Genomic DNA, 26,301 nt, shown 5'->3' with positions numbered 1-26,301 from the left:
CTTTATTAATTTCCAAGAAAGAAAGATATGTTTTTATACACGACTGGGTAAAATAGATGGAACCAGGATTTTAGTACAGTGATGACGGCAGGATTGGTGGACTTGCGGGGTGATAAATGAAAGTCGTATTTACAAGAGGTTTCATCTGATGTGTTTTATTATGAAGACAGAGATACTATATACAAGGGTGCAGTGCAGCGACAAGGACAACGGCGCTGTGTTCTTGTTTCCGTGTTGCATGGCCGCTGGGTGCTCTCCTGAAATGTCGCAAGAAATTATCGTTAGTTTACACAACACCGACGTATGCACGTATTACAAATGGGACGGCAATTACGCGCAATTCACTCTCCAAATACGCTTCATTACGGCGCCTTCGCCCTGGCGTTTTGACGCCCTACACATTTAGGTACCTAGTGTTGGGAACTTAGCCTGACGTGTATTAGATTTGCCGCAAAGGCAGATGTTGCAACGTTGACTGACTTCCATCCTGATGTGAATTAGATTAAATTTATCTACAAATAATTATTGCGGGTGTCAAATGCTTTTTGTTTACTTTGGCGCGGCGTGACTAATGCGTTCCCGGAGATTTAGAAGAGCCGACGCGGGGGCTGTTTGTCTGAGCCCGAATTCGGGTGTCAGTACATTTTATACAAATCTAAATATATTAACAATAAAAACAAACAGGTTTCCCGAGTAATCCAACCCTATTAGGGAAATCGCACGATAAAAATAGAAAACCTGTTCCTTCCAGTTTCCCACGGAATTTAAATACATTTCGAATAAAGTGAAATAGATTTTGCAAACACTATAAAATTCAAGCTTGTCAAGCAGACGACTAAAACGGATACCGTCCAAAGAAGATAGTTTCATCAGTATTCTACGCGCTACCTCCGTTTTTATTGAACGTTTCTTATAAATATTCGAAAAGTTTTCGGACTACACAAATCTTTTAGAAATCTCAACTTTTTGATCGGAATTAATGATCACTTTTCTTCTCGTAATAAATTGAACCTGACCTTTAAACACGAATAAATACCGCACGTGAGAAATGGCGGAGAGGAAATTCGCTGGAATAAGAAATGAGAACTCGGTGAATAGTTGCAAAGTTGATATTAAAATGCATCTTGAATTTACATACTTACTGCTACTGATATAAATGAAGGAAAGTTAGCACGACTAACTGCAATGTTGAGAATACAAGTGGGGAAATTTATGGTGGTCTCAGAGCATGGAATTCAGCACCTAGACGTCTTTAGAATTTATTTACAATAATACTGTCACGGTACTTCTAATTTAGTAAAGTTAGAGAATCCTAGGACGCACTCTGAGAAATGTTATTATTATTAAACCGAAATCTATGTGTCTTCTACAAATCTCTCGTTGGGAAATGGACCACTTTCGCCACTGAAGCAATTATTTCCACCAATTTAATTATCGATGTACAAAAAACTCGAACGATTGTCACTTGCAGTTGTAATGAAATTAGTGTAAAAAACACAAGCGTGTAATTAAATGGGGACTTAAAAATTCCGGTTTAATTAGATTTAATCGTTATAATTACCTGAAATCTTGAAAACCTGTAAGTTTAAAGCAATTTGGTAGTTAATGCAAGATCAAAACTGTTCTGAACGTCCTCGAATCTCATCTGATTTAAAATTGATGAGCAAAGCGTTAAAATCGCTGTCCCATTTGTAAAACACTTTAAAAGCTTTTCGTGTGCGCTTACCATTAATGACGTGTACGTTAACACTTGTAGGGGCTGCGATTGTGGGAACGCATGAGTAGTTCCCCGAATCAGAGAGATGTGCACTTGTGATGTGCAATCGTGACGTTAAACCATCCGTCCATTGGTTCTGTAACACATGTCGTACGGTGTAGAACTATTGAATTTACGTGATGAGAATTTAAATTCGGAGATTATGGGACAACGCCGCTACATAATTGAGCTGATGATACTATTATAAGTAAGTTGGTTCTCAGGATTTACAACACCCACCTGTATTGTGACCCTGCTGACACTGTCGAGATCGTTAACGTGGGACTGTGTTGTCTGGACGATTTCGGTGCCTTTGTACCAAAAGACTGTCCCCAAATCATGTGGTCCTTGATTGATGACGCAGGTGAGGGTTACCGAGCTTCCTGCTTTCACGTGCAGGTCACTCGCTTCCAAAATCCGAGCTTTTGCTTCTGAAAGCACGGTGAAAAATTTAGTTAATTTGGGGGGACCGCCAAAAGGAGCAGTTTTATTCATCGTCGCCGCTAATTTCGGTGCACAGGATAACTTCAATGGCAAAATATCGCAACCTAGTAATTTGTTTCCCTCGCGGTTTCATAAAACCTCCAAAAAGAGTGATTCAAAGTAGTTAGCGCTCTAGGCCCGCCTTGTGTTATTTAGTGCCCGAAGTGTTTTACCAGAGAATAATTTTCATTGTTTTAGGCAAACCACGCTCATGAGAGGCCTCTGTTATGTAGACAATGGAAGATTGAAAGCCAACGTGTTTGGCTCGAGAAGATCAGGGATAAATCTAAGGTGGGAAATATCATGTGCGGATTTGTTCAGAATCCACATTCGGGACATTTCTCATTCTGAATCGATAGATGTAATTTACGAGCGGACCAGTTACCCCTGGAGAGGAGAGTTTACTTCGAAGGATGTTGGTCTGAAGCCAATTTCACAATATATGTGGGATTATATAAAGATGAGACGGCATACTCTTCTTGTTTTAGTTCACGATTTATTCGAATTTTGGATAGGATGTATTGGTTTTTCTCGAAGAGGTTTTTGATTAAAACATGAGAGATTTTTTTGGGTTTTTAATAACTAATTTTCGTATGAAAGTTTCTTAAGAAAAGAAGCTAATAAATCAGTTTGACAAGTTATTTATTTCCAACGATAAACTCAATTATTTTGTGAGATCCCTCCAAACTTAAATTGAAAACTCGCTTATTATTTTGTTGTAACAAAATTTTATACTGGAATTAATTAATTGTGTGCAGCTAAAACATACCACATGCATAAAATGTGACAACATACCACAGTTAATGGATATTTTACTCGCACAATTCAATTAACATAATTCGGACCGAATTAAAAATGTAGTTAATTCTAAATAATTTGACAACTAAAACAGTGTACCAAATTATGTTTTTTCATTCTATTCATTATTAACTTTGTCGCAATTATTACAGTCGTAAATATTATAAACGCTCCGCCAAATTTACTTTTGTTCGTCAGCTTCCATTATTTTAATTAAGCAACATTTGCGTGTCAGTAAATATTTAATGTTTAGAGCTGCTCTGAAAAATGTAGTTGCAAGATAATAACTTCCGAGGCCTAGTTAAACAATTGGTAATTTTTGCGAAATAGAAAAAGGCGCAATAACGCTCAACTCCGCAGTTTGCCGGGCGATACTTCCATTGCAGAGAATCGTGGCGTCTTTTTAAATGCGCCCGGAATCTAAAGACGACTTTATTTACGAACTTGTGCCGTAAAACAAATTGTATAAATACATAAAAACATCCCTTAACAAAATAAGCGAAAGCTCGGCAGTTTTCGATGGTCCGTTTATCCTTTCCTATTGGTATGCAATAAGTCTTTTCCCCTCCTTATTTGTTTTCTTCTTTGTCCTCCCTCTTTCTTTCCTTTCAGGCTATTATACCGACCCACTGAGCGATCCATATTCCTGTGCTCTAATATCTTAATCTATAACGGCCGTCAAATCCTCCCAAAGATATATCCGGATTACGTGCAATATACTAGCGATGTCACAAGACTAGAAAAGCCGAATAAAATTACTACAAGTCTCATTAATAAGCGTACCCTCGAACAGTTTTGTTTTATTCACAACGGTGCACAGTATTCGGGATTTGATTTATTGAAGGACTCTTGTCCTCAAACTGTGCGTTAAAAATTTATTCCTTAAAATATTTAAAAACAGCCTCCAATAAAAAAGCTTTAGACGTTTCCATTTTTAATGTGTGACTCGGATCTTCGGTTACAATAACGCGTTTACCCTACAAACCATCAGATTGCGTTAAATATTTATATAGAAAACATCAACTTCGAACGCTACACCAAAGAAAATAAAATGAACATTATCCGCCATTAGGTGCCATACATTGCCGGATTAGTAAACTCAAAATGATAAACATGGAAAATACGGTTGGTATTAATGAGTTGTTATTTTTGTTAATGAAACATGTCTTGAGGCTGTTTACTTGGGCCGCGGTGGTTTTCAGGAAACCAAAGCGCATTTCGCGCAAAAAATTAATTACGCCCGTAAATTGTAAGTGCAGCTTTTATTTTAGTTCCTTGGCAATTTATGACGGTTAAAACAGCTGTGTCATGCGAGAAATAAATAAAAATAACAAAACAAGTGACAGATTTTCTAATTGGCAAATTAGCCGATCAATTTCATCCCGTTGAAAAATTAATTAAAACGGAAAAGTTGGACCGAACCAATTTAATTTCTAGTCCGGTATTAGAAAAAGCCAATTACTTTTTTAAATGATGTCAAAATGGGAGATTACCGGGAGAGCCCTCAACCTTCACTGAATTTCACTGGGTAAACATCGAGGAAATCCTTTACCTTGAAAAAATATATATTAATGGAAATCTCCAATTTAACTTTTCTCGCCACTCTTGGTGCAGATTACAGCCTACGAGTACTTAATGATACTTAGCCGGAGTTTGATTAAAATTTTAAAATAAAACCAATACACCAAGTTTCAAACGAGTTCTCTTATCACAACAGGATTAATAATTTCAATATTGAACGATTTTCGAATTGAAATTCGGTTTAAAATTAATCTCCACTACTCAGCAGTTACGTTTATTAAATTTCACTTTATCTTTTTAAGTAATTAGACGAATGCACGGAGATTCAAACATTCAAACCGTTAGATATTTTCTCGGCGAAGCCAACGAAAATCTCATTTGCATCACAATTAAATTATTTTTAATGAATTTAAGTATTCAGTATCTACTTAATCCACTTAATTGTTTGATTATTCATGTATAACTCGGCATCCTTGGAATTTATTTCAAAAAGCGAGGGAGTTTTTTTTGTTGGAATCATGTTCTTACCGATAACGTTTAATCGGAACGGAAGCGACATTTTCGGCTCGGTGTTGACCTGACATTCATATACTCCTGAATCCCGAATTTGAGGGAACTTAATCTGCAGCGTCCAATTGTCCGACTTGTCAGGTCGAATTACTTGGAATCTTTGGTCGGAAGTATATGTCAATATGCCGGCCGTCAGGATGTGTAAATCCCGCTTACGGATCCATGACACCTGAAACAAAAATAGACGAGGAATTATTATTTTCCACCTCCGCTGCGGGAAATTTTACAAGGACGTGAGACGAAGTCGATTAGCTCGCGTTAAAACAACAAAAATGACTCCACTTTGAAAATCGATGGTTTTTTATTCTCTTAAAAGAAGAGGGACACGAGAGATTTAATCAGAGGCCGGGAATAACCGGTTTTAATGTGTTGTGCTTTTTATTAAAACTGAGCTTTACACGCTTAAAATTATGTACAAAGCTTTTTACTATACACATTTATTTTTATTATATGATTTTATCGCACGGTTTATGAGCATTTTTAAAGATTGATTTTTTAGTGCAAATTAGTGTTGCATGACGAGAAATTTATTTTGGTATGCATAAGTTATAGGTGCATAAAATGTTTATTTTTGTAAAATAACTTAACGAATCCACCATTTTTTCACTTTGATCCCAATAATAGATTATTTCTTCATTTTTCCTTTTTAAAATTGCGCAAATTAAATTTTTGCCATAAATTATTATTATTGCATATAAAATTTTTAATTAATGATGGCGCCATTTTATCGACCTACATTATTATAATATCATATAATATTATAGTGTGCGTTGGTTGGTTTATCACGAACTGATTGCTACGTTTGACAATTCATATCAATTAATGGTTAACCCCAAATTGGAAACAGAGTGTGAGCTGTCAGCCAGAGCTCCCAATTATCCAGTTAACAATAAAACCGTACTAGAAAAGTGTAAAAATATTTTTCATTCAAACAACAAATCTCTAGAATATTTGCAGTCATTTCTAAAATTCAATTGATTATTGATTCGCTTGTTTTGATAATTTAGGTCAAGATTCAGAGATACATATTAAATTTTGAACAAACCACATAAATATTCTTTACCTAGTTCAGATACAAAATGACACCATTTCGTTTAGAATGAGGTTCATTTTATTACTAGTGACAAAAAGTTCCCTTAATGAAAACATAATCGCAAAATCTGTGAAATTAAAATATTGAAACTTGTCAAATCTATTTGAATGAGTTTTATTACCGGATTAGAAAAAATCTTGTATGAAACACAAGGCGACACGTGTAGTGTAGCATGTCTAGTGATAAAATGAACCACTTCTGCCTTTAGTTTAATAAATATAGTCATTTTCATCTACTTCACTTGAAAATTTTACAATATATTTTGAAATTCATGATAAAAATATACAAGGTGTTTCAGAACGCTTGCACTTGCTTTTATTAATAAGGAATTCTCCATCTCAATCTGAGTTGATTATCGTATCTTACAAAGTCTAGGCCGTTACAGTTTTGGATATACAAGCACTTTAAGTCGGCCAATCACAGCCCATAAATCGCTAGATAGCATTCTGTTGCTACGTTACGTGCGAAAATGTTTTCTTAAATTGTTCGAACATGCGCTGTAAATGGTCAACTTTAAATGCTTGTAACTTGAATATTGTACAAGGTGTTTATAAATGCTTTTAGCATTAAGGGTGGTTAAGAAATGTCAAAAAAAATTGCCGCTTATTACAAATGTGGGTTTAGATTTTTCAACTGACATTTGTAGTTAACATTAATCAAGGAGCAAAATAAGTTTTGAAAAAAAAAACTGTTCTAGTTGTGGTTTACAACATGAAAATCTTAAACTTGGACACAAAACCGTAACTGAAACGTAGTGACATTATCAATAATTTTTAAGAGAGTTATATTCACTATGAAAACAAAGCGGCAAAATAGTGTATGACAGGAATTCCATAGCCACCCTTGAGCTGGAAACATTTATAAACACCTTACAGATGCCTGAACAATGTGCAATATGGCAATCAACTCAGATTTTGAAGGAGAATTTCCCATTAAAAGTAGGTGCGAGCGATCTGAGACAGCCTGTATGATTGGGCATGTATGTAGCTAACAGATTAGAAAAAAAATATATGAAAAAAATAGGTTTCAATGATTTTTTTTAAAACTTGTTCGTCCTTTATCAATTTTTTTAAATATCACTTACATTAGTTTCAGGTTTCAAGTACCTTTTAGAACGCTGAAAGTACTCAAAAATTTTACACAATTCAAATTAATAAAAAAAACGAGAATAAAAAAAACACATTTTTTTGTTTAAAGTAAAGTAAAACTTCCATATTTTGTACAGATAAAAAACCCTCTGACAAAAATGAGTAACTAGAAAATAAGAGATAAACCATAAAGTAAAAATTTGAAATTGAAATTTCAAGAATCCAAAAAAGGTTGAAAATTTTCGCTGGAGTTGGAGAAACCAAATTAGTAAAATTTTGATTCCTAGCTGTAAATTTGTAATATTGTGCAGTTTAGAATGCTAAACACCTAAAATTTGAATGTGTTCAAGACAAAAAAATCTAAAACTTTATTAATTTGTTCCATGAACTTGCAATTTAGTCCGGTCTATAAGTTCGCAAATTTCATTGCCACAACGTTAATTCTAGCAATTCTAGTTATCTAATTACATTTCTTTATCACGGGCATATTTTTAAAGTCAATTTTTTCCCGGCGCATCCACCATTTCCCCCAAAATGTTAGTAAGTGTAAACATGAATTGGTGCTTGTATTTATTAAATGAACGTGTATTACAGCAATATTGTTAGCGAAACATGAAATTTTGCTAGTTGTAACATTTCTGGAAACTCTGTACTCTTGTAATTCGCTTTGTACATACACTTCTCCTCACAGCAGATCAAACCATTTGTGTCTATTTTTATTGTAACAAATAATTTAGCGGCATCCGCAATAATGGATTTTCAGAAATTGCAGTTAGAGTAGAACAAATTTGAATAGGCCAAATTGCAAAGCATCTCGTAGCTTGATTGCAGTTTGCAGTAAATATAAAACCTAATTCAAGCTGTGATTTCAGCAATCCGAACAATATTACCCTAGTGGGAAATCAATTTGGCGTGACGTTTCGAAATCAATTTAATGGAAATATCAATTTTCATCGATATAATAAAACCTGATACACCAGAAACAAGTTATTAGGGGGTTACAAGGAAGTAATTTAGTTCCCATTAAAGAGCCTGTACACAAAAGCACGCATGGAACATGTAATATCCGAACCTGAAAATCGACAGTTGATATTATTTGACGTGAGAGTAGCGAGCTTTCGCCGAACGTTAATTGAATCATATTAAGCCGTGCGTGCACTAGGGCGAAGGCGAAGAGAGCAAAGACATTTGTCACAACTGTGACGATTAAAACAGAGTTACGATTTAACTTTGCCCTTATAAATCAGGAAAATGTGCTCAAGGATTATTAACTAGGCGACCTACTCTTTTAGGCGTCATCGAGCCATTAATATTATTACGATTTGATCAACAATAAATGACAGCTACCACTTAGCAAAAACCTTTCCGCTTTGGGAGCTTCAATTACCGACCTGCGAGAGCTGGCACCATCGAATTTTCAGGGAAATCTGAACTTGCTGACAGTTGTCAACACAAATAGATCGATTGATAAACTAATTATTTTCGTCGTTTAAAATTTTTCATTCATTCAAACCACACAACTCCGGGAACTCTTTTCCAATAATAGACGTGCATTATGTTAATGTAAGAGACATTTGATATGCATCTCATCTGAATGTATTTTGATAAATGAGTCTCTCTTGGAACGCGAGCCAACAGACGACATTCAATCACTCTACCACAGAATGCAGATTTGATCGAACTTCGTTAAAATGTCATTTCATTCAAAATTTAATTTGTCAAGTAGCTCAAATAGAAATGTCTGTAGTTGAAGCAAAAACATCCAGTATTAATATCACTCCAGTTAGTAGAGAATCGAAGGCGGCACTTCCGAACTACTTGGAAAAAAATCTTTCATCCGTATCATCATCAAACTTCAGTGTTTGTCGTATCTGTCGTTCTAACAATGCCCTCGGTGAAAATTTAATATCGCCATGCCAGTGTAAAGGGTCTTTAGCGTACGTACACTTATCTTGTCTGGAAAACTGGATAAATGAATCATTCCGCCTGGACTGTGAGTTATGTGGATTTAGATACACTTCGATCCAGACACGCAGATATTCCATGTTGAAGAGTTTACAAATATGGTTACTTCATCCAAGAAACAGGATGAATATGCAAGCTGACCTTCTTATCGCCACTTTATTGACTCTTGTAACTGTGGGTCTGTCCATCGTGTGTTTTATCGGAATGGAATACTTCATCATCGAGGGCCATCAAGCCGGAATTGCGAAAAAGTGGATCAAAGCGACGGTTTATCTGTTTTTAACGCTCGTGGTGGTTGGTTATATGAGCACTCTTTATTTAATCTGCAGAAACCACTTTTTACCGTGGTATAATTGGTGGAAGGCAACGATGCGACAAACGCAGTGTGCGGAAATTTAACATGACCATTAAAACTGACAGGAAATAGGAATTTTATTATATTCAAGCAACTTTTAGGTACCTGCATGATCTTAGGAAAACTTTGAACTTGAGATGTTCGTGAATAATTTTACGTTAAAATTTGTCTTAAACTTCTATATCATAAACTTGGGGAAATATAAAAAGTTTCAGGGATGTTGGTTAGCTCGGCTTGTAAAGTCTTTGCCTTATATTTTGACCCTAGATTTTGTATTTTATGTGCTGCATAATCGGGAGAAAAACGGCGCTGTTTAGGACCTAAACGAGAGGAAACATTGTATACTTTCTATTAGGACATTTCACATAATGTATAAAATATCAATAAAATTTGTAGTCACTCTAATTTTACACAATTAAACAACAATCGTAATTATTGTAACAAAATGGCGAAAAAAATAGTTTTTTACTGTACAAGCGCCGAAGAAATTTTAGCGAAATAAGCTGCATGTGAGTGAGCTTTCGCTATGAGCTTATCGCAAGAGTACTGTACATAACATAAGTTGTATACTTCTCTAAAGAGCATAAAAGACATCAGCACAAAAAAAAAAGATGTTTTCTTACGTCGATTTAGGAAAGTTAAAGTCACAAGTGAAGATATAAATAGTATATCTGATATACTGCCCAGATCTGTCAAAATTGCTTTATGTCAGAAACGATATAACTGGCGGGACGATTTAACTATGTGAAACTTTCATATGAGCCGTAGGAAAATGACATAAATATAAGTAAAAATCAACGAAACTCATTGTTTGTTTTAGATGACGGGGCGTAGAAAAAATAGTGTACAGAACTCGAAAGAAAGAACGTATCTTGCATTTGTGTGAAATTTGGCCCTTTTCGCACTTGTTGTGTAAATGGCTATTGCGCACCCACTGAAACGAGAAATTGAGTGTTTTTTGGATTCCTCAGATTTTTGCCACCTCGAAATATTTCGAATAAATCCTCTCCAGTTTGCAAATTTTTGCTGGTAGCGTTTGCTCCTCAAAGTGGCCGCCTCCGGGTCCGCCATAACGATTAATTGGACAAATTTTTCCAGCCCCAGGATATGGAGACGGTTATTGTATTGCGCAGGATGTGACGCAGATGAGAGTCGTAATTTACAAAATCTGCAGATTTCGTGAATTAACAACGCTTGAAACAGCAACGCACCGCTTGTAACCAGCAATATATTTGCTAGAACAATGGGTGCGACATTATTAAAGCTGGTAATGTCATTGTCAACTTGCAAAATAGAGATGAGAGTAACATTAGCATCGCTACCCTTGGACTACAGCGGTCCTATGAACTAATTGAGGAAATGTTGAGTAAACTAGAGCTGAATTTACTGTATTATTTTCTAAAAGTATAAAAGAGGAGTAGAAAAAATCCGGAGATGAAGTCGTAAATTCGTTGAGGAAGCTCTGCTCTAAAAGCAGCCACATCTGACTACGTTGGTACAAAAAAGAGAGCTGTAGCTAAGAGTAACACACCAATAAGTGACAAAATGACCTAAATTTCTTGAAAATTAGATCAATAACACTGTTTCTGCGGTACAAGAATGTGACAATAAGTACTGGCTGACGTAACTGAAAATTCTAGCGACAGCCATTTTCTCTACCAATTTATGTATTATACATCGTCAAGTTACAAGACTATTTTTCTTCAAGTCGTAAAACCCTCATAAAGTTGCTAACTCATTATCAATGCAGCAACAGTCCTGAAATTTAGAATTTTCGACAAATTTTGTCTCTTTGTGAAACGTGATATAATCTCTTACCAAAAAAACAGAAAAACATTTTCTTGTTACAAATGCTCTTAGAAAAGCTCTCTTTTGATAAAACCAAGTGGGTCAGATTTCTCTACATAAATTCGCTCTTCACAAACAGCATTGTTTAATAAAGGTAACCAACCGTAAAACCATGGTAGGTTCGAATTGATTACATAATTAATCGGCGTCGATTTTCAAATAACAACCAGAAAAGCCGACCAAATTCATGTTTTATGGCGTTGCGATAAAGAGATATACACAAAACGGGTGAGATGACGTGCACATGCCCTTTTGTATTATTGTAATAATACATTAATAAACTTCGGATAATCGCTTTTATGTTTAGATATTTCTTCTTGTTTGTTACAAAATACGATTATTACCAAGCCTTTGTTTGTGGTCAAACCGGCCTTGTTTAGGTTTAGAATAGTATTGATTTGAGTTTTGTCTTCCCTTGTAAATTCCAAGCGGATTTATGTGGTATTTTTGTACATAGGAAAGGATAATGTAAATTGCCGACTACGGATTAAGATTTGAATATATTGAGAGCGTGTATGGTTACAATAAAGTGCCTTTAACAACGAACAGGGCGCAATTAGAACTACTTTGTTGGAGGAGTTTTCCACCATTAAATGATTGCAACGGTTATTGCAGAATAATTGAGTTTTAATTTAACTGTACGTTAAAACTTTTAATTAAAGCGTTTAAAACGTCCATTGATATCCGGATGATAATTTTCACGTGTGTTCAAGAATTGATTTCGATTTGAATTAAAATGTGAAAAAAGTTGCTCCTTTGCATTCAAGTCGGTCATTTTTTGTTCAAAGGCGTAAAGTTCGCAGCTCACTTTGGCGATAAGCCGCCTAAAAATTACCCGAAAGTGTTAGGGACTGGAAAGTTGGGTCTTTCGTTTTAAAAGAAAGCTAATTGTAAATCGAGCAGTGCAGATTATAGAATACGCAAGCAGCTTACGGAGACAGTTGATCCGATTTGTGATTTCACAGAACACAGATTGATTTTCAACTCCCCGGTTTATTCGCCGTCAAGGCTCTTTCAAGAATTGTTGCTTTTTATTGGATCTTAAAGTGTTTACTTGGTAACTGATCCATCTTTAGAAAATTGGATACGCAGAGCGAGCTTTTAACTTTCAACTTACAAAGCTACTGAACATAAACCTGTTTAAAGAAAGTACATTAGTGATTGTCCGGAAGAAACTTTGACTCTTTACTTTGCTGGAAAACAATTCGTTATTGTTTTACCAGCGAGATATTTTTACTGGAGATTTATGAACAATAGTAAACAGTTGAACGCAATAAATTTCCAAGTTGTATCACAGGGGAAATTATTTATTGCGTGAATTAATATTAAATTCGAGATCCGAATTAAATCTTTTCTGTGTATGTATAGAAATTACGAGCGACTCCATTTTCGACGCTGCGCTTTTATTCATTCCAGAATTTATTTTATAATCGAATAATAAAGCACAGATGGCAGACTTAAGTCGCACAAATATTTCAATCAGCAACCAAGTCAAGAAATTAAAGCTCCAACCAGGAGAGAAAGTCTAAACTTTATTAAAGTGTCGGGAATAACTCTGTCCTGTACCTGCCACTGGGATAAAGTAATAAGGAGGATAATAAAAGAAGTTTGCAAGTCATTTTATGGCATTTCATTAAAGCGTCACCTTGCTGTTGACAGAGTACAGTCTGCATAATAATGCTTCAAAATAAGAGATTTTTCACCACAAGAATTTTGCACAAATATTTTATTTAAAGATTATAATGTTGTCGCAGTCTGTACGCTTATAGCTTTTTGCTCAGGCCTACTCCCAAAGACAACATGGGATTGAATAAACTTAAAGGATTATACCTACCTATAATAGTGGTATGAAGTTGGCAAACTCAGTTAGTTATTGATGAATACACCGAGGACAAAGTTGGAAACTCGTTAGGTGAATTTGCCGTGGTGTTGATTAAGTTATTTAATAAGCAAAGCCTTCCTTATGTTTGTCAATTTATAATACAATTTCGCTCGCTATATTTACAATATCTACGTATATCAATGTTATAGTTTGTGAACTAACATTTGAAACAGGTAGATAATAACTAAAGTTTGTAATCAAAGAACGTATTGACTGTACATCTTTGCAATGCAAACACAACGAAGACTCTGGCGATTCTAAAACGGATCCAAAATTTGAATAATCTAATAGTAATTATATGTCAAGGGAGAAAAGACACTATTCTGAGCAGAGCGTTATTATTTCCTGAGATCCTAAGAACGTATACAACGTTTGTTTTAATCCCTAGCTTAACATAGGCAACCCAAAATACGTTTTTCTTTATCTACTTGTAGGAGAGAAATTTAATTTCACAGTTCGAAACTAGACGACTTAATGACATGTTCTCCAGCTGTCAGAGAAAAAAAAGAATATGTAAATAGAATGAGTAGTCATATTAAGTAGAAAAAATGACAGACATCCAAGGAATGAAGAGAATCTTAATAATTGTCCGCCCGATTAAGTATCTAGAGAATTTGTCAAATTCAATGAATCCAAAGCATCCAAAAGGTCCAACAGACCTGCATGTTCAAAGGATCCTGTTGCATATCTGGATGTTTTGTTGTTCAGCTTCCTGTCTCCATTATTGCGGAAGTATAGAGAGTTGTTAAACGCCGATTTGATGAAAAATTCTTAATATGCAAATCCGCGTGTATTCCTTTAACCCCTAAAAGCGTGTTATTGGTAACCCCCGACGCACCATAATTCTGCGTGAATATCGGCAAACGGGTTAAAGACTATTCATGGAAACGGTTAGACCCATCTAGCTTAACAGCTGATCTCTGTGGTATTCGCAATCAGCACTCACGGGGGTGATTATCTAGCCAAGATTGCGGTACGTCCGGAACGTAGAAGGCTTGGCGAACTTCCGACGTCTTCCGAGACTTGCGCTCGCTTCAGCTATTGAGAATTATGGCTTGATTTTGGCATTTGCCCTAATACTCAACGGCTACGTTTCTCTAATGAAGCTTAAACACAAATACTTGCAACCTAGATCACCTTCCGGCGCTATAGAGTGTGTCAGGCCCACATCCATCACTCGCTTCGTCGCACACTGCTACCACTTAAATCTTAAAATGAATGCTGATTGGAATAAAATGGATTGACGCTGCTGGCTGGCACGCTTTTTCTGCTTACTACTAGATTTTCTTGATGCGATATTACGACGAAAATAATCTAGGTTAATGCGCAATGATGATATTGGAGCCTTGTGGACATGCTGTGGAAAACCATTCGTTTTATAGAGACGTTATTATAGTTTGTCTCTGAGACTGTAGAAATAAATAAAAAGACGTCTTCAAAATCGAATCGAGCGCAGTTGGAGATATCGCTATAAAAGCCATTCTATTTTTTTTAAATTACAAACAGAATATCTCCACCTGTATATCCTTCGCTCGTGTAAACAAATTAACTAATGGAAATTCCTTTCCGCTCACTCCGCGGCTTTAATAGATTTTCTATCTTTGAAATGCTTGAATGACTTTAATTACTAGTAGCTCTTTCAGTTTGCCTGGAACTTCATACCAGTTTGTTTTTGATTACTTTTTCATCAATCTTGAACTAATTTTTATATCTCCACGGTTGTATCCAATTAGCAACTTCGGTTGAACATTCCGCATGAAGATACTTAGATTATCGTTGTGTAAATTACAGTTAATACGGCGAGTAACTGCTTTCAGATGTAAACAACCATTTAGTTAAATTGCTGAATTCAGATCTCAGATTGTGTAAAAAAGTGATACATTGTGAGTACTATGTGCGCAAAAAGCTTCCACACAAACCGCTATATACACTTATTATTTTTTATTGCCCTATTGCACATTTAACAGTAAAGCTGCAAATAACTCATACAATAACACTGCAACTGCAACATGTATCTAATTAAACTGTTATATGAGCATAGTAATTCGTCGGTATATTGAACACCTAGTGTCATTCATCCAATCTGCATGTGATGTTATGCAAATGTGTCCTACACTTTATCACCTAAGTGAATTAGCAACTGTCATGGAATTTTTCTTTGATATTTAGCCAACATCAAGGAAGAGTAGTTAGAATGTATTATCGTAGCACTACTAAAACAGTAGTCCAACGAAATGGACACATTCCTCTGGCTATTTGTCGGAAGGAAACTAAACTGATATGCCTTCTAATTAAACTGTCGTCTTTCTGTTAATTGAGACTGCAGCATTCCGTCCATAAAGATAATTAACTTCGTCTTTAAGAAAAAAAAAAAGTTTGTCGTAAAACTTAAAACGAGAACAATTTCCGGTACACTACCACAATTAAATTGAAATGTTTCAATCTGATTGGTTTTAAGGCGGCAAAAATTTGCCTTCATTAATCGCATCAGATATGTCCACAGAAGCATTCATGAAGTTCCAGTGTACCAGAATGCAATGCGCTTCGATCCTTTGAAATGCCGTCGTCTATTTGTCTTAGTATATTGTGTCGGAGTAATTCTCATGTAGCGTACATTTGGGAACATTGAACGATGGTAAACTAATACGATAGACATGTAAACACGTAATTTTGAATCTTATTACAAAGGAAAATGGAGAATTGGGTCGGGTTTGAAAACGACGCTTATAAAAATGAAATAAATAGTTTAAGAAGTTGGCCCGGCGCATCCACCACTTTTAACTGTGCCATATAATTTATTAGTTAACGAAACTGGTGCTTTTTGAAGTGCATTACAGTTGTGAGACGATTCTTTAAATATACCTCCACCTGTCTAACTCAAAGAAACAATCACCAACTTTGTACTCGTTCAAAGTGTGCGCTAGCTCCACCTCGATAAATTAAACGTCAAAGTTATGTAAAACCTAATAATAGAATAAAAGTCAATAAACGTACAGAGCAGTATCATCACCATTGTCAATAGAACTCTGCTTTTGACATCGCGTACCCGCCAAAGTTGCTGTCAATTTGAATCATCCCCAAGGATTACACAACATTTTTGCCCTAAAAGTATCCACGCTTTTTTAACAAAGTCTCGAACGAAATTGTTTGGGAATGACATGTAGATTCGTTGTAACTTTTTAACATTTCTAATTTAATCTCGGATATAGAACCGCTGAAATGTATGGTCGTGGAAATTGCGATTTTTCAAGATTGATCTCGCTCCGACTGCAATCAACCGGAAGTGACGTTTTGTTCCTCAATTTCTCTAGAGCGTCATGTCAGCTTGGTGCATAATGACGCCCTTTAGATGACTTGGAAACGTCTTTACTCTCCTAATATATAAACGTTTAAACGTGGCTATATTGCTTTTTGATGCGGTCGCCGTCAAACGCCTCTTCTCCGTGATATTGTCGTCTGGGTTCTAATGCCTACGAAATTTGGAATATTGCGTCTTATGTGCATTATCTTAGGGTGGAACGACATTATCTCCGCGTATGCGGCCGTAAAAATTATACACTCATCTGTTGACATAAACACAATGCGATTGTTGTCATTAACGCGATTATCTTGGAAAGAAACGTGAAATGGAAATGTGGAAAATAAAATATTATGACGGTCACACTTTTGAGGAAAAATGGATGAGAAGAAAATCCATAATGCTGTTACAGCACTAAAGCTTTTAATGGATCTGTTTGTACTCAGCGGGCAAAAAATGGACTTCATAATTTTTAAAACTTGCTTTAATTCTATTGTACTGACATACTAAACCACTTACACGGTGGAGGAATATACTATTGTTGGTCAAAACGATGAATATTTTAGTTTAAAGAATATAACAGCATTTATGAGTAAAGAGCGGAATTTATGGTTAATGCACATGCTTCTATTTTCAGTCCGTGAGCTAATAACTTTAATTAAAAATGTTCATATTTCTACGACAATAGCAATAAAGTTACATAATATAAAATGTAAAATGTGAATTTTGATGGGCAATATTAATTCTGGTGGGGGAAATACCGGTCATTTCATTATTCTCGTTCGCTGACCAATTGAAATAAAAATGTTTGAATCAGTTTTCCCGTGAGATTTAAAAAACTACCACCCTACAATCGGAAAAATGAGTCTGGATCAGATATTTCTGTAAACTCAGAATTATAACCTCGGATGATTATTTTTGATAAGGAACAAAATACCATTTAGAAAAAGAAATATTCAATAAAAATGTAAGTAAAAGAAAATAAATTAAAAAACTATTTGATGGACGATGTTCCGATCGTTTTTTTTGCGTATTTACATGTAGATAAACTTGAGTTAATATCCAACAAGAATTTTACGTCAACAGGATCAATTCCGTCCGCTCTTAAGTCAAACGGTTCATTAGTCTCACAACAGCAATAATCTTCTTGTTGCCAAGTTTATATTATTACAACTCAACGCAAATAAGTTTACATGATAAACACACAACAATTTCTGTATACCAAGTGAACAAAATTAACACGAAATGTCAAATTAACTTTGATAATTCCCCTCAACCCTAAATTTGTCTCGACTTCATCAGTTTAATATATGTACATGCATAAGCGATATATTTGGTTATTATCTTTTCGCGGGGTTTAAAATATTCATAAAATTAAAACGATGTAAGTTACATTATGTAAATTAAAACAGATGGTGCTAAGCGTTGGATGTAAATTACCGCGGAAGTATCAGTACATTTAGTGGTAATTTGTGATCGATCTAAACATTTTTAAAATGTGGTTTTGGCACGACCCTCACTTTGCGACATGCTAAAGACAATAATTGAGATGTTAAATAATAAAAGAGGAGTTCTCTTTCAAAATTAAAGAACATATAAAACTTAATACTATGCATAGCGGTTGGTCTCGTGCATAAAAACTCAAATTACAGGATACCTTTAGTACCGGTTTTAGTATCGTAAGCCCCAGCAGCCTGGCAGATCGTAAAATTTCAGCAGACCCGTCCTTAGCTGAAACGGATTTCGCATTACGGTTACCCGCACAACAAATGCTCGAATGTATCATTTTACAGAATCTGCAGCGCACAAATGCAACTTTAAACTGGGAAATTACTTTGAAGAATCACGTTATGCTGAGTTGGAATCTTTTTGTTTTGGCAAACGACGGTTTCTGGTTCATTTTTCATGAGAGCTTGGAGGTTAGTCTTTGTTATTATAAAACCACCTAGTTAAATTACGATGCTGTGGTAAAAAGAATAAACCCGGCTAAAGTTCTCCGTTCAAAGCAAGTTTATAGAAATTAGCCCTTAAACTCTGACGAGCAAATACAAACCCGGAACTCTCCTAGCTTGCGGTGTGTATGTATTTCATGTTGTTGCCATTAATTAGGAAATCCATTGCGCCCATTACCTAGGGAATAAATCAAATTTGGTGCATTTGCATTGTGTCTGATGCGTCTTCATTCAATTAGTGGGTAGTTAAAGAGCATTACCATCAAGGGACAGTTATATCATTCAACGTGGCGAATACTACAGGGATAAATTTTATATCCCTGGAATTTGTAAATTCATAGTTGGATCAGAATACGAGATAATTGTCTTGTTTATCTGAGTTCTTCAGCGCGCTTCCCGACAACTAATTTATTTTCCGGCTACTAAATATGTATAAGGCTGCGCCGCAAAGAATTACCATTATGATAATAATGAAGCTTTCATTAAAGTATTTAATGCAGTGCATGTCGGAGTTCCTCTACGAAAAAATATACGGTGACTGTAATGTCGGGATTAATATTCTGTTAGCATAAAGTTACATTTTATGTTATCTGCTCGAGACTTGGTAAGATCTGTGATACGATCTCTGGACAAGACAATTTTCACATTTTCTTGGTTGTAAAGTCCGCAGTTTATATTTTTATGTCTCTCGTTTAGTATGTGAAAAGTACACGGGTTTAATTATCTTCGCAGAAAAACTACAGGGAAAACTTCATCGTCTCTGAAATTTGACTGACTTGATCTGAGGAATTTCCCCCTAAATGCGTCGGATTTAATTTGTGAAACCTGAGATTTGTCGGTTATTTATTTCCCTTGATAAAATATACAAAAGAGGTAGGAGTTTCCATCTGACTTGACTGGATCTACATTATTTCATATTTTCTTGTTTGAACTTTGCCAACCAATTTCAGCTTTTTTATATTTCGATTTCTGAAATAGGTATGAGAATGTCAAGTCAATTTCTTATAAAATATGGAGAGTTTATTTAATAAAAAGGAGAACAAAGTTTCTGAGATCATTCCTAGCGAATTGATTTTACACTTTGCCCTTGCTTGCTGCATTAAACCAACAAATTTCGCGCCAACAAAGAACAAAGGCGCTAAAAGTGTAACGCTTTAAAGGCAGATCTTTGTGCTTTAAAAACTAAATTCCGAGACACGCATCTAATTAAAGTGATAAATTTAATTAGCCTTAAACTTGGAGCACCACATAAAATAATGATTATAAAACTGTTTGGAGAAAAGCGTGCGCAAAAACAACGAAAGCGATAGTCTCCTCAAGGTTTATCCCGATATAAATTTTTCTCGTTATAACCGAATCTCTAATAGCTCAATTAAAAGTTATTTATGTCGGAATTATGCGCAAATTCAAAAATAATTTAAATTTTATCGATGGGGGTTACGTGTCTACTGGATGGTTCAAATAATATTTATACGGCGCGTTTTCCATTCCGCGGAAGTTAAGAAATGGAATGGAGTTAACCGTCTGACAAGTTTCCACGAGACTTTATCCTGATTAATGACATCGTATGCGGCTTACTTGCAAAAATGCACTGAACAAAATCCGAAAATTCGTCATTCAACTTTTAAGCTGGAAAATTGGTAAATAAATTAGGCGGCAAACATGTTTAATTTTAACTGACCACAGCCCGAATAAACATCATATTTTTATTGCTGGCATTGTGGGTTTGTTAAACAAACTAAATTGGCAGGACGCCCGAAAAACTGAAAAAAAACAGAAATATCAACAATTTTTAATATGCGTGAAAAATGGTGGATGCGCCGCGAAATTATTTAGACTTTTTATTTATACAGCTTTAGCGTTCGGATTTTACTTTTTAATTCTGAATTGTTTATTTCTTATTAAAACTGCATCACGATAATTATTTTTCGAGAATTGACCAAAAAGTACCGATCAACAGAATTTCGACTTTTTTTTTAACTTCTCTTAATTAAGCTTTTCCACTTTATTTTGTACGTACGTGCAATGAAGCGCACTAATCTTGTAAGTTATCTTAAGAAATTCAACAGTTTATTGAAAGTTTACGTTTCTCCGTAAAATTGAAAATTTCACGCTGAATAACTTCAATTGCGATTAGAAACATGAAATTAAATACGTAATAATTTGTGAGCCAAAAAAAATCCACTCCCATTTAAAAACAAAAAAATTGTAGGAAACGTTAAAAGCTGAAGAAAATGCAAAATCGTGGAAATTCAAAAACAGAGTTTGTGTGATCCTATGAAATAACAATCTGTTGGGTAAAACTCGTTCAATTTCAACCCTCGTTTTAATTTATTTATTTTATACCGGTTTGGAAATAAGAACCTTCGATATCAGCGCAGATTTATTAAAAGTCAACTTCCACTTCCTCTGCGACACCAAATATCTATAGCATATATCCGGTGCGCCGCTAAAAGCTTCGACAGACTTTCAGTAGACATCTTAAAATTATGTGTTGCAAGTGTTATCTTTAGAATGCAATAGAGGTGCAGTCGTTGCAATGTTCCGGAACTCTCAACTCAATCGCTGTAAGTGTAGGTACATGCATATTTACCAAAGAGAATCTAACACGCAACAACCTAAATAATTTAGGTGCACAAGCCACATGTCGAAAATTCGAAATTCACAATTCATCAAATATGTCAAAAATGCATGAGTGTTTAATGGAAATGTTGCCAATTGCAAATTAACAATGTGTACATAAACCGATAAAAAAATCATTTTGTTTTGTATAAAACGTTCAATTAAGAGCGAAATGGATAAAGGTCGTGAAATTTTAACAACCGATCCTGGACATGACGTGGTTTTAATGTAAACATTTTTGAGGCTTGTAACAGACGTCCTTCAGAGAGATGGGATTCTAAGGTTGGCAGGAGTTATTACATGATTTGCCAGGAGTAGATAATGTAAAGTGTACAAAGCTTTTAAGCACTTCCAGGCTTAAATACGTACACTTATGAGGAGGATGATGTCGCATCTCCATAATCCTCGTTTTGAGATCAATAGATCTGTTTCAGTAGCAAGAGATTGCATTTTTTGCAACAAAACTGCCGATTCTTGAAGCTGGTTGTCTTGATTGTTGTTCCCAAAGTCATGCATTGTTAGCAGAGCTCGAGAAATAGTTGGTATTTTCTTTACAATCTATCGAACGTAAAGCAATAATACACTGAAGGCTTACTCGCCAAACTAAAGTACAATAGAGAAGTTCGAATAATTCCGAACTTTAAGGGTTGAATTTTGAACTATGAAAATAAATGGTTTTCGAATGTCGGAGAATGCAGCAGATGCATAGAATTCTCGAGATGTGGACCACATTTTCTGTACGAGTTTCGGCTACCAAGAGTGACAGTACCAAGACGTAATCTTCATTTATGATAGTTGCGGTTGTGCCCTTTATCATCTCTGACACTTCCCGGGCATTTGGGTACGCTTTCCTGATCGACGCGACAAAAACTAAAAGAATTAATTGACAAAATGAATTATAGTAGATGAGACTGTATTCTGCACTAACGTAAAGCAATTTGTTCCTGTCACAAGTAACATCTCTCATGGCCGCAATTCTAGCTAGACTGTAATCATCCGTCAATGCAGAACTACGGAAATTACACCACCCTAGCTTCGTTCACAGTTTTGAAATATAACCTTTCTAATGTGCTCCGGGTTTATTAAAATCGCAACCTATCAACTCGAATAAAAAAGATTCGTCGTGTTTCACTTACCGCTTTGTCTCCTAACTGTTCCACTCTACAATGGAGAAAAGCAGTCTGGCCAACTGCGGTGGTGACATTTCGGGGTACATTGAATTCGAAGTAGGGGTAAGTGCTGACGTTGCCGTTTAGAAACCCCTCGCCGGAATAAGGCTCCACGCCACCTGAAAAACGAACTAAATTAAACTCCCACAAAAATAAAAAGGAAACTTTCGCCTGACTCGAAATGTTTTGGTATAGCCAGTTTGCCATTTTTGGTGTTGCGGAAGTACAAACGTGTGCACAATAAAGTTATTTTGTAAAGTTTAATCAGTTTATGGGGTTTTAATTATCGTAATAGAAATTTGCATGTTAAAATGAGCTTTTGTCACTTTTCATAACGTTTTATTAAGTTACATTTGTATATGAATAGAGATGAATTTATTCGAAAAATTGTTTTGGTCGAGGGATAATTATAATCAAATTCAAGAGGATTGTTCTTTCTGTTGTCTAGGTTTAAATATTCATTACTATAGAGATACCTTTTCATTAGAAGATAATAACTTTAATTTGAGTGAATAAACATAGGTACATACTGAAGATATAAAATTTGCAATTTTATAAATACATTTTTGTCCCCCTTTATAAAAATAAAATTTCTAAAATTTGTGTGTTGTGTTCTACAATTGTGCAATTTGATTGAGTTATAACACAACTTCAAAATACTAACCTCCCCAAATTTCAAAGCTGGAGTATCAAAATTGTCAAAATTTCAAATTTTAGTAAAAAAAGAATATTTTCAAAATTTGTGCTTTTCGGTTTATAATTTTGTAATTTGGTTGAGTTAATACACGACCAAAAATAATAACTTCTCCAAATTTTATAGCTGTAGTACGAAAATTATTAAAATTACGAATAATTTTAGTGAAGGATGCCTGAATTTTTTGCTTCATCTTAAACATAAAAAAATTCAAAATTTGTGTTTTTTGCTCTACAATTTTAATTTGGTAGAGTTTATAGATGACATAAAAATAGTAACTTTCATTAATTTTATGGCTGTAGCACAAAAATTACCAAAATAACGATTTTTGTGAAGAATGTCTGAAATTTTAGCTTCGTCTTAAAAATATAAAAATTTCTAAAGTTTGTGTCTTCTGCTCTACAATTTTACAATTGGGTAGAGCTAATACAAAACTCAAAAATTGTAACTTCCTCAGATTTCATGGCGGCAGCACTAAAATTACCAAAATTACGAATTTTGGTGAAGAATGTTTAAAATTTTTACTTCTTCTAATAAATAATTTTTTTTAAAACTTGTGTTTTTTGCACTACAATTTTGCTATTTAGTAAAGTTAGAAACCGACTTAAAAGAAGTAACTTCCCTAAATTTGAGTACTGTAGCACAAAAATTACCAAAAGTACGAATTTTAGTGAAGGATGTCTAAAATTTTGGCTTCGTCTTAAAAATAAAAAATTTCAATTGTTTGCAATTTGGTAGAGTTAATACACGACTCAAAAATAGTGACTTCCCCAAATGTCATAACTGTAGTATCAAAATTACCAAAATTACAAATAAGGATGTCTGAAATTTTTGCTTTGTCCTAAAAATGAAAAAATTCAAAATTTTGGGTTTTTGCTTTACAGTACAGAAACTGTGAGCGCCGAAGCTAGTAAACTAACTCTAGCTTAAAACAATGTTTATCATATTTTAATTAATAACAGAAATAAACTTCACTCGAAGTCTTAGCGGATTAAATTTTGTCCCAATCAATATTTTAATTAAAAATTGAACCAATTGTGGGCAAATTACAAAGGTGAAGTTCAATCTGCAATTAATCACAAAGTTTCCAATTCATCGATCACAGTAAATTAGACTAAGTGTCGAACTCTTACAAGAATGAGAACTGTTCGGAAGATAATTAAAAAATATAAGCAGTGTCGTTAAAAAAGGATTTCTTTGATTTCGGTGAAACGGGGTGCACTTGAAGTCGCATGCAATAACAAACGGTCAAAACAAGACGTGTTTGTTGAGCTCTTATGACCTCGTAGGGTCTAGAAAGGTTGTAGTTGCACACCCTCAAGCGACCCTAAACGATGTCATACATAGAGCGTAATTTTCTCTGAGGCAAATGTTAACGTGTTCCTTGGGGTTGATGAGCTTATAAGTGCATAGCAAACACCGGTACGGATCTTATAAATTAGTTGGTGGCAAGTGAAACTAACAGTGTAAATTTGTTTATTACTGTTATAGTGTAATCTCACAACACAAACATTGTCTGCACGGAAATATGAAAAGAACTATTTACCCCGGAAAGTTCCTTTAACTAAACACTGAGTCGCACGGAATGTTTTCTTAGTTCCGGTCGTGCTTTGGAAGCCATAAATATACAGTTTCCTTTGTTTGTGAGATATGTTATGTATCTTATACCCAATAATATAATGAGGTTGACTGCCACTTTATTATAAGGTGCCTAAGTCAATGTTTGCGACTCATCTACGGCCGCTGTTTGGGGACAATGATAACAAACTCAAATAAAATACACTATATAAACAGAATTGAGTGAAATTAAACAATTACACTACGTTGTAATGCGTTGTATCTATCTAACAAAATTTCCGGCCAAGTAATTAATTGGAGGATAAATAGGGTCCAGGTAGTAATTTGCTTGTATTACGTCGATCTGCTCTCCAAATAGTCTCCCTGATGTGACTACTGATAAATTAAATTACAACCCACGTTGAAAATTTTTAATTATTTACATCCCTCGAATAAATCCGATCTTTTACACCGGCGAGAATGTGGACACAAAAACAATGCAAAAAAGATATTATTCGACTGTCATATTCCACGCATTTAATGGACTTATTCGGGCACACTTTAAATAAATAATAGCGCCATTATTTCGCAGTTTTAGTTGGGAACAAAAATAATTAAAATGCATTGTTCGGATATGAAACGCTGAATAACCACCAAGTGGGGGCAATTGTTGCAAAATTTTGGAGGTGGTTTAATTAATGTACAGCCAAATTGATTAATAGCGAGTAACATAAAGAAAATGGATGATCCTTGAATTATTTAGTCTATAAACGAATAGATATTTTCCATTTTTACCCTGTAAAACACTTCTAGTGCACCGGATATAAACATTTCATATTTATGTGTCGCACTGCAGCTGAATCAGTGCATGTCTTTATAGACATAAGACCGCAGTTGAATGCTCCGTCTTCATTTAACCAAGTGGATGCAACAATTGCACGCTGCAACTTCACCCCTGAGATTGTGACAACCACCAGAGAAATTACGTGATGAAATTTGCCTGTCTAGTCTGATCAATTTGGAGCAGTGGGAATTGCAGAAAACATTTATCGACCAATAATTATTCGATTTCCGCCAACTGCTGGGGGTAATTTTCCTCTCCAAATTACAGTTAGTATTCTAACTAAGTTACAGATATTACACTTAAAGACTAATTCTTTTAACGTTGGTTTGTTTTTTTCTGGGGAATTTGTGCAGGGCTTACGACTCACGTCGCTTTCAGAGAAGCGTTTCGAATTCAGAAGACCGAACGAGCCAATCGGATTAATTATTTAAAGTTACTGGCAGCATTTCGTGTCCTTCAGTCAAGATTACGTGCAAGATTTTGGAAAGGTTTTACAGGGCAGAAGCGAGACTTAGATCCAAAATCGTGACGTTTACACAGAATTTGAATTAGTCTGATTTGCAGTGGCTTCTAAGCCATTAAGATGATTATTAATCCGGAAATAGAACATGTGAAATTATTATCGCAGATGTACTCGAAAGCATATTTGATAAGAAATTTACTTTGAAATGTATAACAGTTTTGTTAATTTTACGAGTGACAAAGAAATGGAAAATAGAAAAGTATGCTGCAAACATATTGCAGTACAGAGAATTTAGAAAATTCATCCTTTTAGGTTTGTGTAACTTTCAATTCCTCTTGTTTCA

The 26,301-nt window shown here is 34.9% G+C and overlaps 2 protein-coding genes across 3 annotated transcripts in view; one reads left to right on the top strand and one right to left on the bottom strand.

The window, feature by feature from the left end:
- Nucleotides 1-128: 128 nt before the first annotated feature.
- LOC148181531 (zwei Ig domain protein zig-8-like) overlaps nt 129-26,301 on the bottom strand; it is an 85,378-nt gene continuing 59,205 nt past the window's right edge. The window contains exons 2-6 of one of the 2 annotated variants that reach the window (XM_088045727.1): nt 22,368-22,519; nt 5,087-5,297; nt 1,997-2,187; nt 1,727-1,853; nt 129-257 (exon numbers count right to left, since the gene is read on the bottom strand). In XM_088045727.1, the coding sequence (XP_087901853.1) occupies nt 142-257; nt 1,727-1,853; nt 1,997-2,187; nt 5,087-5,297; nt 22,368-22,519 (797 nt within the window). In that variant the 3' untranslated portion in view covers nt 129-141. The remainder of the gene's footprint in view (nt 258-1,726; nt 1,854-1,996; nt 2,188-5,086; nt 5,298-22,367; nt 22,520-26,301) is intronic. The other variant, XM_088045735.1, reaches the window with a different exon arrangement.
- On the top strand, nt 9,047-9,673 carry LOC148181532 (E3 ubiquitin-protein ligase MARCHF3-like). The gene has a single exon (XM_088049545.1). The coding sequence runs from the start codon at nt 9,047-9,049 to the stop codon at nt 9,671-9,673; it is 627 nt and encodes a 208-aa protein (XP_087905671.1).

The sequence above is a fragment of the Gnatocerus cornutus genome, chromosome 1 (assembly GCF_029298725.1).
Source record: "Gnatocerus cornutus isolate USDA-ARS CGAHR chromosome 1, icGnaCorn1.1, whole genome shotgun sequence".
NCBI lineage: Eukaryota > Metazoa > Arthropoda > Insecta > Coleoptera > Tenebrionidae > Gnatocerus > Gnatocerus cornutus.
This window is presented reverse-complemented; position numbering and strand designations above follow the sequence as displayed.